This window comes from Rana temporaria, chromosome 1, assembly GCF_905171775.1.
Source record: "Rana temporaria chromosome 1, aRanTem1.1, whole genome shotgun sequence".
NCBI classification, from domain to species: domain Eukaryota; kingdom Metazoa; phylum Chordata; class Amphibia; order Anura; family Ranidae; genus Rana; species Rana temporaria.
The window spans coordinates 203,401,074-203,414,157 of NC_053489.1; the positions used below are offsets into that span (position 1 = coordinate 203,401,074).

Below are 13,084 nucleotides of genomic sequence, written 5' to 3' on the forward strand. Positions count from 1 at the left end.
AATACAGCTTCTTTGGATCAGTAACCTTTTCATGAGGCCACTGAGAGAATTGAGTCTGACAGTTCCTTGGAGTGTTAAATAAAGGAACTTGGGGTCAAACGATTTTCCGAGGATGCACACGTTCATACACCTTGAAGAATGGTTTTACAAAAAAAAAAAAAAACTCCTGGCACTTGTTTTACTCTTTGTCCTCCTTTTACATTATTTTAGCATAAGTGTGTTTTTGCTGTCCAGAGACTTGATCTTTGTTTTCCGTAAAGTAAGCCTTTCATGAAATAGTTGGACTGAATATGTGGATACCCTTCTAAAAATGCTAGTTTGAATTTCATCTTAAAGTGTCACGAAACCCACATCATAAAAATGTATCAATAATACCTGGTTCATCCTTCTGCTCTCCATTTCTACCTTCTGTTCATGTCCCCAATTCGGCTAGGGATTTTTCAGCTGTAGTATCAACTCTGCACATGTTCAGTTTTTAGTGAGTTTCTATGTTGAACAGTTCCTCCCTATCACATCGGAGCAGCCTATGTGACTATTTAGTGACACAGTGGTAAATAGCCCACTCCCTCCTTTATACCCAGTAACCAGCTAAACACAATGGGATGAGATATTGTATGTAGATTGGTGGCTTCACACCTACCTCTTATTCTAAGACTTGGGCTGGAGGGGCGTGACACAGCTTGTGACTGGCAGCAAATCGCCCACCCCTTATTCCCAAAAATAATATTGTATTTGTATGACAATTTGATATTCATTATTTTTTTTGACCAGCAGCAGAGGATTAAGAAGCTCCTCCTGCTTATGTTTCCCTGCAGACAGGCTAGGAAAGATCTTGGTCATGTAACAGCTGTATATCGATTAGGAAAAAAGTGCTTAGAGATTGACCACATATGCAGATTAGAAAAGTCAAAAGTTTTTGCAGTATTGTTTTTAGGCAAGTTGTTTAGCGTATTATTGCAAGAAGGTTATTGTAACAACCAGGCAACCTAGCATTTTCAGAGGGTATTCTGATCAGTGACAGTCTCCATCTCATTAATGGTTTGCTTTAGGGTACCCGTATAACTTGTTTATCTATAATTTGTTTATCTGTCCAGTTATAGCGAGAAATAATCATCTTTGGGCTTGCCAGAAACTATCAGTATTTGTGCGTATTTTAAAGTAGTAATCCCCCCCCCCTCCCCCCCAAAAAATACAAACAATTCTTTGGGGACCTAATGAATGTCAGTGCAAATTGAGTTCTGGTCATATATATATTCAGTTTATCCAACTTGCTGCTTCTCTCAAATGATATTTCATATTGTTCAACATCAAAGTCATTGTACAGTCTCCTATCTAAATCCTGGGTGTACCTTCCTAAAGAAAGTCTGACAACGTGAAATAACATGATATAAAAAACATTACATTTTGCTTAGCTCTAATTAAAATAATTTTTTATTAATTTTAAAACGTTTGTCATTAAATATCTAATATATCTAGTTATTTCACTTGAAATTAGAGCTGCACGATTAATCGTTAAAGAATCCTGATCTTAAAAAAAAAAAAAAAATGTCCTCCATTCAGTGCAGAGAGTTCTCTGCTCAAGCCAACAGCTGTCAATGAAACAGACAGCCTGCCAAGTTTCTCACAACATCGCTCAGGCGAGGTAAAGAGAAACATTGTAACGTATAGATCTTTTAGATCAGAGAAATTAACTTAAATTTCTAAGGCTGCTTTCCCACTGGGCCGCGTTGTCAGTAAAGTGCCGCTCGTTTTAGCTGTTTCTCGCCCGCTAGCAAGGCACTTTTAGCCCGTCTCGCAAGCGTCACTGCCCCTGTGTGAAAGCACTTGGTTTTCAGGTGCTTTACACGTGCTAATTTTAGCACTAAAATGCCTGAAAAACAACGTTGTAAAAGGGGTCTAAAATCAGGTCAGTTTAACCACTTAAAGACAACCTTTAGAATCATGTTTTTCTAGAAATGTACTTGGAACCATATATATATATATATATATATATATATATAGATAGATAGATAGATAGATAGATAGATAGATAGATAGATAGATAGATAGATAGATAGATAGATAGATAAATTTAGCAGAGACCCTAGAGCAGGGGTAGGCAACTTCGGCCCTCCAGCTGTGGTGAAACTACAAATTCCATCTCTAGTAGTCATGCCTGTGATTGGCAGGGTCTTGCAATGTCTCATGGGATTTGTAGTTTCAAAATGGCTGGAGGGCCGTGGTTGCCTACCCCTGCCCTATAGAATAACATGGCAGTGTTTGCAATATTTTATGCCACAGTGTATTTGCACAGCGGTCTTTCAAACACAATTTGAATTTAAAAAATCATCAGTGTAGTTAGCCCAATTTTTTTTGTATAATGTGAAAGATGATATTTTGCCATGAGAATCATGATCTTTAGTCTAAGCAGAACAATAAAAAAATCATGATTCTCATTTTAGCCAGAATCGTGCAGTTCTACTTGAAATTTAGCAGACTGTACAAATGACTATGTTTGTGTCCTACGTGGAGCCTACCTTTTAGTTAACATGATCTGGTGTAAAACATTTCTAAATTTAATTAATATTAAAGGCAATTAAAAAAAAAACATGTTATGCTTACCTATTCTGTGCAGTGGTTTTGCACAAAGCATTCTTGAGCCTCCTCTTCTCGGTTCCCCCGTTGATGCTGTTGGTCCCTTCCTCCTACTGAGCGCCCCCAGAGCAAGCGGCTTGCTATAAGGGCACCCAAGCAGGCTTGCATTAAAGTCACTGCTCTGCGTGTCCATTCACACACAGAGCCATGGCTCGGCCCCACCCTGCCCCTTCATTGGACGTACAGTTTATAAAGTACAACTGAAAGGAAAAACTTTTTTTAGTTTTAGAGTGGCGAGGGATTAAAACACCTGTCAGGTTTTTTGTTTTTTGCTTTCTTTGCCCTTTACAGGGATTCATCCCCTATATTTGTTCTGCTTACATTATTAATTTAAAGTGAACAGAAATCCCATTTTTGAGCTGTCGCCAGGAAAGCAATAGAGGGTAAATTCCATTGGAAACACTAGTTCTGGTGACCTGGGGTCTCCAAGGGATTCCCTTTATTTGCAGGGGATTTCCTCTGACTTCTTGTTTTGGCTTTGGAACAGGAAGTAATGGGAAATCTCTCCAATGGTACACATGCCAAAAAAATCTGATGGGTAATACCCTCCCATACTCCAAAAGAAAAAAAGGAATACGTAGTTCTACTTATTATTAGACTCTACCACTTATAATTCTGCTCTCAAACTCCATAATTGGGTCAAGAGGCTCTGACATTGGAACAATGAAACATATTACAGGAAGGGTGCAGGACTTGATCTCAACTTTGACATTAATCAAGATTTCATGTACAGCTTGGGCCAAGTGACAACTTGGGCCTCGTACACACGATAGGTTAACCAGAGGACAACGGTCTGATGGACCGTTTTCATTGGTCAAAACCGATCGTGTGTGGGCCCCATGGGTTATTTAACCATCGGTTAAAAAAAAGCCAACTTGCTTTCATTTTAACCGATGGATTCCTAACCGATGGGGGAAAAAAACGATCGTTAGTAGGCACAACCATCGGTTAAAAATCCACACATGCTCAGAATCAAGTCGACGCATGCTTGGAAGCATTGAACTTCGTTTTTTTCAGCACGTCGTTGTGTTTTACGTCACCGCGTTCTGACACAATCTTTTTTTTAAGCGATGGTGTGTAGGCACGACGGACCATCAGTCGGCTTCATCGATTAACCGATGACAACGGTCCATCAGACCGTTCTCATCGGATGGACTGATCGTGTGTACGAGGCTTAAGGGTTGAGTCTGAAGGTTAACACAGGTAATGGCAGGCACCACTGATATATTAGAAACATTTAAGCTGGGTCAGCTTTACTTTACTTTAGGTTATATCGGGACAGGTAAAGTGACACTCCTACGTAAAGCAGACTTGTACCTGCATATGAGCTTACATTTCTTAGAGAATTTTGGGAACCCAGAATATCATGTGATCTGATATGCGTATTTTATCCAACTGCCTTGGTGCCCTACAGTTTTTTGGCCTCACACTTCTCTGTTGGCCCTCGGCTGGAAGGGAGGTGATGGGGACAGCTGGTCCAGGTTTACACCGTATTCTGGGCACCTTGAAGTTTTAGGAGTACCTGGCTTGTACGTTTCATTATATACCAAGATAGTTTGAGGTTTACATACACAAAATAAGAGATACAAAGTGAATAAAACGGCTAGTACAGATGCATAAACTTGTTTCCAGTGACAAGTACATAACAAAGCTATTTCAGGTTGAAATAGGATTGTGAAATGTGCTTATTCAAGCTTACGCTCTTAGGCCTCAGGCACACAGGACTTTTTTTGTTTTGTTTTAACGCTCCTAGAAGCCAGCATCGTTTTTTAGCGGGGGAAAAAACACGCCTGACGCTTATAAGGAATCTAACACTTTTACTAGCGTTTATGCATGTTTACAGGCGTCAAGCGTTTGGGCTGTAATTGAATTCATTGGCCAGAAAAAGTCCTTTATTCTGGCCATTAAAATGCACTGATGCTCAAGCGCTAAATGCGCCTGGCGTTAGTTAACACACTTTTAGACGCGTTCACGAGCGTCAAGCATTTTTTCTGCCCAAACACTGCTGCTCCTGGATGCACTGGCAGAGTTTATTTCCTCCAATAACGCTGGTAAAAGTCTATGGCTAACATGCAGGGAAATTTAGAGGCAGGGGGAAAAAAAAACACCAGACGCCCAGTTGAGCAGCTGCAAGAACGTCCAGTGTGCATGAGGCCTAAAGCGAATTAGACTGGAAACGATAGAAGGCAAATGTGTAAAATAATAACATTTCTTTCTAAATAGCACTGTTGGACAGGTGGTTCTGCCGCCCACAAAATGTTGTCAAAAACAAAGTCACTGACATTCAACTTTCTTTGCATAAGGGGAAGTTACTCAGTGGCTGATGAGTCTCTAATTGCACTTCTACAGTGATGGAGCATCTTCCACTAGTGAAAGGGAAGTTTAATGTTGGTGATTCCACCACTGCCAATTAATCCACCGAAATTCATGCCTGCCTTTTTCATAGGTCATATTTACTATCCTATTTATCAGTTTCAGAGTAACACATATTGCTTGTGCAGTGAAGGAGCATTTCCGTAGGATAATGCATGTTAAATATTAAGCTTCTCTCATGGGCCTTAATTGTGGAGGTGGAAGAGATTAAGGGACCATTCATACTGGTTTCAGTATTTTGCAGTAACACATGTAGTAATGCTGCAACATACAAAGTGTAATGCCGCGTACACACCATCACTTTATGTGATGAAAAAAAATGACGTTTTTAAAAACGTCACTTTAATTGACTGTGTGTGGGGGAAAACGTTGTTTTATGTCTTGTAAAAAACGACCAAAAAAAATTGAAGCATGCTTCAATTTTATGTGTCGTTTTTCAAAAGTGCACTTTTTACTTCACAGAAATTGACTGTGTGTAGCAAAAAACGTCGTTTTCTAAGACGTTTTTTCATCCACGCATGCCCAGAAGCTACTTATGAAGCAAGCTTCAATGGTAAAACGTGGTGGAACGTAACCTCACTTTGCAAGATCATTGTGAGAAAACGATGGTGTGTAGGCAACTTCGTCTTTGAAAATTGAAGTTTCAAAAACGTCATTTTTTACTTCACAGAAAGTGTCGTTTTTTTTCATCACATAAAGTGATGGTGTGTACGGGGCATCAGTCCATTTTCGTTGCATTTATTTTCTGTGTTACCTTAAAGAAATGCGCTATTGGAATCCTGATTGCATTAATCCTACACAGATAAATTGCATCGCACCCTAATGCGCAGTTGTGTCAGAAAATATGAGTCCATTTTCGTTGCATTTATTTTCTGTGTTACCTTAAAGAAATGCGCTATTGGAATCCTGATTGCATTAATCCTACACAGATAAATTGCATCGCACCCTAATGCGCAGTTGTGTCAGAAAATATGCTGCTTGCTGGCTTTTCTCTTCTGGTGCTATGGTAGACTGTTCCTTTTGAATGGCCTGCCTTAACTAGCTGCATCAAAATAGAAAAGTGGGAATGGGCCCTAAAACGTTATGAAATTCTGCAGTGATATGTATGATCTGCTAAACAATGCCTTTGGTTATTGTTTTCAACATTGATTTGATAATGAATGCTTTTGTTAGAATATCAGTCTGAGTGTAAACTTCTGATTTCTCATAGCAAATGCAGATGGATCCTCACAAGCTGGATATTTGTGGCAAACTTGACCTGTTCAGCAGGCCGCCAGCACCAGGTGTCTTTCCAGGCATCCCTTATCCTCACGATTTAGCCAGACCTCTATTTTCTAGCACAGGTAAGTCCAAGACTGAACACTCTGCCCATGCAAAATATTTTACACTTTTCTTAACCAACAGCAATTCTGTAAGTTGTTACTTTACAATATGTAATGAGCATTAAACTGACGTGCTAATGTTCCCAGGTTTTACCCTGTTTTTTTCTTTGAAAAGATTTTCTTTACTGCAGGTGCAGCCCAAAATGGCTGAGAAGTTATGGCAGTCAGTGGAGAATTGCACTAGACAGAACTGTGGTATACCTGGGATTGTGTGAACATACAACCCAGTGAAAGCATTGCATCACTGCTGTGAGATCTTTCTCCATTGCTGCATTTTATGACTTTTGTATTGTAAGGTACAGAGGCATGAATATATGCTCACATCATTTGTACTACATCTCTCATTTAGTAACAGACAGGGAAATTCACAATCAAATGTACTCTAGAAATCTGGGGTTAGTCAGCCAAAGATGCACCATATCATTTAAAGCAGCGGTAGTTTTACGCTACAATAAGAAAAATAACTTCCCCCTGCAAAATTAATAGCATAGTAGCACATAATGAAATATTTTAAAACAAAGCCCTTTAGCGACGTGCTGTCATTGCTGAAAAGGGTTCCATCTTCCTTCTGGGTTTGCAAACTCAGGCTGTGTGAGTGGCCGGAGCCACGATGACATCACTCACACGCAGGAGCCCTTAGGGATGTCACTGCTGCATCCATGGTGAATATCTCCTGAAAGGTGCTAGTTTAGGAGATTTTCATTTTACCTGTAGATAAAAATTTTACCTGTAGAAAAAAATAACAAAGCGGACTTTACTACTGCTTTTAGACTTTTCTTATGTCTCTTGCAACACACAAACCAAAATCACATAGCTCTTATTAGCACCTGTTCTTATTATTGGTGACAGATTCACAAAGCTGTTCAAATACTTTCCTTATTAGGAAACTGGTGTCTGATAACACTAGCTATATTTTGGTATTATCACACAGCAGCCACTCTTAGCCTGGCCATACAATATACAATTTTCTTGAATAATTTTCCTTTTACATTTGCAAAAACCATACAGTATGAAGTCAAACCTAAGCACTTTCAATGTGTATGCACAGGAAGGCCCCTTGCACTACATAGTTGAAGGTAAATCTAAAGGAAATTTAATATGAAAATTGTATAATGTATGGCCAGCTTTCGGGCTTGAGCATTTGAGTGTTTGGCTTGGTATTCTATTTTTACCACATCTAATTTCCCTGTGTAAAAGGGCCTTTCTTGCTCAATATAGTAATATTAAACAATGTATCAAAGTTAAATGCTGTAAGTACAGATTGGCTTTAATAATACGTCATTTATATTGATTTGTTTGAAAAAAAACATATTTATTGATATTCTACATTTTAGCAATCATTTTTATTAGAATTTGTTTTTTATTTTCTCCTGCCAATAGAAATTAGAAATCAGTTATGTAAAATGAGTATTTTACTAGTAGGTGTTATGTTTATTTTTTTTCTAAAACAGGTTTTATTTAGAAGAGAAGTTCACCAATACAGTCAATACATTGCATGTAACTACAATTCCGTTAGCTTAGTATGGCATAATAGTAACATTTGGATACATATATCAGAACAATACAGAAAAGTCTGTCACTACATAATATACATACTAAGCATTGTATCGCAGTCTCCGTAACTGGCAGGAAACTGTCAATAATTAGAATATGAAGAACATCTCTAAAGGCCCGTACACACGATCAGACTTTCCGACGGGAATTGTGTGATGGCAGGATGTTGTCGGGTAATCCCACCGTTTTGTATGCTCCATCGGACAATTGTTGGATTTTCTGACAACAAATGTGGGATAGCATGCTTTAAATTTTTCCGAGAGCAAATGTGTGGTGTCGGATTATTCGATTGTGTGTACACAAAAATCCAACGTACAAACACGCATGCTCCAAACCAATGCTAACCATAAGACAACATTAGCAGAAGTTGCCCAAAGCATGGAGCTAAAAGAGCTGAAAAAATATGTAGTTTCATGTTTGTTGGCCAACAATTCTTTGCCATTTATATGCAATACAAGTTGCAATGCCCTTCGGACAAAAGTGCTACGTTTTGTCCGAAAAATAAGATCGTGTGTACGAGGCTTAAATGTTTTTTTTCCCATCTTGGATTACAAATTTAAAATTATGCTGAGGGGAGCTCAGGGCTCACTAGAAGATCAGGGAACAGCAAGGTTAAAAAAAAGAGAAGAAAAAAAGGGGGGGGGGGGGGGGGTTAAGGATTTTTTAATTTCTTTTTTGCTACCACAGGAGGAACCAAAAACCCCCATATGATAGCAAATTGGGGATGACAGACCAAGATTGTGTACAATACCCCTGCTTCTTCCATTGTATGATATAGTTTTGTGGCAGCTAAAGAGTTTAAAGGAAGTTTACTTTACTGATAAATACTAAGACTGCCATTGCTGACCCCTCCATGCAATCATTACTTTTCATTCACTAACTGTTCTGACTTATTAGTGGCTTATTTATTTTTAACTTAAGTGTTATATTTAGAGGGTCAAGCAAGACTGACACAGCTATTATTTTCAGAAGTTAAGATCGATAGTGGCAGTCTTTATACTTCTATCAGTCCCCCTCATTCTCCTACCCCCAGATGTATACTTACCTGCAGTCCATGTCCTGTGGTCTATTCTTTGCACTAGCTGTGCCTACACGGTCTCATTTTCTGGTTTAGACAATCGTAGAAGGGACCATTGAGAAGAGTTGCAGAAGATACTCTTCTATTGGGAAGAGTAACCTTTTTAGTAGATAATAGAGGGATGTCCCATTCCCAAGTGTATCTGAGGTCAGCAGGTATAGTTGTAACCTGCTTATGACATTTGACAGTGCTGGGAAAATCTTTGAAGTATTCTTTGTAGACACCTAACCTGGTGGCTATATCTGTAGTCTGTTCATTCAGAAGATTGATTTATTTATCACCAGGTCAGCACTGCTATAAGAAAAACTCCACGGAGACTATAATGTCAGCATTAAGACTTTTAAAATATTCTTCAAACATCCACAGAGCATGCCAGCCATCTTCAGGCAACATAATGGAGGCCTAAATACTAAACCGCACAGGCTTATCTTGTCATGCAGTGCTCCCCTGCTTGCTGCAATCTCTCCGAAAGACTAATTGTTTTGCGGTTGCCCTCTGCCTGTTAATAGGCTAAATTCACACGGATAATATCCTTTGTTATTGACAGCCATATTCAACAAAATGTTGGTTTATAAAGAGATCGTTCCCCTAACAATCAATTTGAACAATTTCCATTTCCTTTATTTTGTCTGGCCCAGTCAAAGCAGAATTAGTAATGTGCAGGTAAAGGCTGAGCTTCCTATTTAGATAGCAGCACAAAGGCGATGAAGCATCAATCAGAGAATAAATAAAATGCCTTCCACACAGTATCTGTATCATCCTTTTCTCCTTATCAGACAGGAATGTCACAGCATGAACCATTGCTCTGGCTGAGCTCCCTTGTTACTCACGGGTGCACCATCTATCTCCAGGCTCACCATCTGTAAGATGGATGTGCGGCCGCTTGAGAATCGTTCCATTTAATAAGCACAAGACAGCTCTAAGGGCTCTGCTGCCGTCTTTACTTGCAGTAGGCTTATTTTTTATTTTTTTTCCAGGAGCCTTGAGTTAGTAGTGTTTGGAAGAGCACCCTGCACTGAGCAAATCCCCTTTATTAACAGTCTGAAATCTTCAGGGAGCAGAAATAGCCAGTTCCTGGTGTAAACGCTGCTCTCTCAATTGGAAAATTGTTGTTTTAAAGCTTTTACCAGCTCCGTTTGACTTTGGAGAGCTACTTGTCCTTGACCTAGAAGAAATCATTTGACAAATTGTTCTTGTATAGTCCATTGTAATAAGTGCTGTGCCATATACATGCTCAGTATATACAATAGAAGATTTATTAAGGCAGTGTGAGGCCAGTGACAGTGTGAAAAATACAGGGACTGGTCACATTTGTTTGCTGTAGTTAGAGCCGCTAAATTTGATTGCTGAGAATTTGGTATTATACTCACTCGCTAGTGTGGACAAAATTGCAGAAACTGCATCACGAAGGACACAAAGAGAAACATTTGATTTGTGATGGAAACAGTTTTTATTTATTTTTTTAGGTTATACATGTGAAATAGGGCAGTTTTTATTTAAATAGTATCAATTTATGATGATGTATTATAAACCTTTGCTGTCTATTAAAGCAGAACTAAACTACCAGTATACATACTTCTACCTTTCAGCAATGGCGGTTACATCCCTGGCAGTCTGCTGTCATCTTCTCTCAGTGACAGTTTTCAGCCTGGAGGATGATGATATCCTGCGCATCTGCACAAGAGTCAGTCATTCCAGTGCGGCCAAAATGTGTCGGGAATGCACTCTGAGCTGGCAATGCACAGCTCAGTGTACGTTCGGTAGAAAACTGCGAGCAGGCAGGCAAGTTTGTATTTAATGCAGAAGAGACATAGCATGTCTCTTCTACAATAAAAAGCTCCCTGCTCACAGTTTTACAAAAGGTATGTTTAGCGCCCCTTTAACTATTTATACACATGGCCGTCAGCCATGTTGGCTCATTACATCTGCAGGCTCTAATTCCCTTTGAGCTGGGTCTGTATGGCTGAAAAAAGACTGCATTCTACAAGATTTTTTTTTGGGGGGGGGGGGGGTCTAGGCTGTGGGATCAGGTACATATATATTTCTGGCAGGCAAGATGTTGCTTACCGTTTTTTTATGTTTGTATGTTTTTTTATACTCACCCTGTTGTGATTTGGTAATGTTGCAATGTACCCTTTTTCATTTGCATTTATACTATGAATTGAAATTTCACTTAAACCTCTTAAGACCAGATCCTTTTTCTCCCTTGAGTCCTAGAGCGTATTTTTGCTCCTTTTTTTCTTTGTAGCCTATCCTCACAATGTTATATGTCCTTTTTATAATAATAATATTAATATAAATATATATATATATATATATATTGGCAGGCAGGCTATAGCCTTCAAGCTGAGAGCAAGTGGTGTTTCACATGTGGTGTCATATCACTTCCTCTGTAAGTAGAAAATAAAGGTATTGTGTTGCCTAGGAGTGGATCAATTCAGCTCCTGGGCTTAGTGTTAAATCATAGCTGCTGCTGACTACTGACCATTTCAGTACTGAACCCTGGCATTTTAAAACAAAGCTGAATGATCTGCAAATTGCACTGCAGGGGAACGCACAAAAACTCGCACAGCGTTTGTGTGTTCCTGGTGTAAACCAGCCCTTAAACTTTATACAATGTGCAACACAAATGGCTCAGAACTATTAAAGGTTTTATTTAAAGAAAGGTACTGTAAAACAGACCATGCACATCCCAACCCCTATAGATTTTTTTTTTTTTTTACAAAATGGTTTATTTCTGAAAAATGAAGTAAATACATGTAAAATGTTGTTGTTCTTTCTAATCTGTACATTGTAGCTTGAAGACATTGCAGAGCCCATTGCTAATATCACACTTACTAGTCACGACTCTTGAAACGGATCAATGAAGAACGTATGACAGATGTCCTGTATAGACCAGTGTGTTTTTTGTTTGCTAGCTCAGTCTGCTTTTTCTGGCTGGTAAATACAGTAAAATAATAAAGAATAATAGTCGAGAGGAATTGAGGACTAGATGTTTGACTTCTACATGGACTGCATTCATGTTTTAAATGTTTCCATTCAGGTCCAACACATCCGGGGGCAACACCCTTTGGACCTTCCCCACATCACAGCAGTTTCCTGCCAACAAGCCATTTGGCTGGTAAGTGTAAGTAAATTCCATTCCTCATTTTCACATCTTAATATGGAATTTTTTTTTATGGCATAGTAATGGATAGTAATTTATAGTAAATGGAAGGGAAGCAGGGGAGTGACTTTTAAAGCTTAAGTCAGTTTATTACTGCACTGTGTAGTGGCATAACATATATGCCATGCTATACATTTTCAGTCTCTAGCTGATATTACTAATTTTAAACTAACCATTCGTCTGACTTTTATCATTTCAGTTTTCTGCCTATATGACTTGACAGTATTGGACCATTTTACAGATACAGTTGAATTATATTTTTATTTTAAGTGTTAGAACTTCTATAAGAAATTTACAGTTTAGTATTAACAACCATTTATTGTTTACTATTAACCAATCCATTTATAGGTCCATGCTAGAAAGGGCTATACAACCTAATTTTTCAATACACATGTTAATCCTCAGGCTTTAACTTAACTTTTAACTTGTACTAGGAGAACCCTAATGGCTGCCATAGGCAGACTCAGATCGTTCTTCCCTTACAGTGAAAAAGTAATGGCCATCGAGGTTAGAATTGAAAAGCTTGACTTTTCAACATTAGTCTTTTAGCACCCTAATAAATATATTCAGACTTTAGGACTGTTGGCAGCTGAAGCTGCCACATAGCGGAATTCTCATTGTTTGCCCTAACTAACAGGAAAGAGTGGGACTGTTTTCATGCCAGATACCCAGTATTAAGGTTTAGGGTCAGGAGTGCGTTTCATTCTTTAGTGCTCTTGGAATAAACGCCTCTTCAATACCTGTTTGCCTTTCCAGATCCATTTAGCAGGTCAAGCAGCTTCAGCGGCCTGGGGAACTTAGGCAGCAATGCCTTTGGAGGATTAGCCAGTCATGCTCTAAGTAAGTACTGGCTGAGGGGTTTGCAGTCAATTACTAGGCTGATGACAAAAGTAGAAA

The 13,084-nt window shown here is 38.9% G+C and overlaps 1 protein-coding gene across 9 annotated transcripts in view; it reads left to right on the forward strand.

Moving 5' to 3' along the window:
- FBRSL1 (fibrosin like 1) overlaps positions 1 to 13,084 on the forward strand; it is a 694,818-nt gene that overhangs the window by 677,249 nt on the left and 4,485 nt on the right. For 6 of the 9 annotated variants that reach the window (XM_040347748.1, XM_040347750.1, XM_040347766.1 and 3 more), the window contains 3 exons: positions 6,218 to 6,350; positions 12,065 to 12,148; positions 12,944 to 13,027. In XM_040347748.1, the coding sequence (XP_040203682.1) occupies positions 6,218 to 6,350; positions 12,065 to 12,148; positions 12,944 to 13,027 (301 nt within the window). The remainder of the gene's footprint in view (positions 1 to 6,217; positions 6,351 to 12,064; positions 12,149 to 12,943; positions 13,028 to 13,084) is intronic. The other 3 variants (XM_040347753.1, XM_040347768.1, XM_040347769.1) reach the window with 3 other exon arrangements.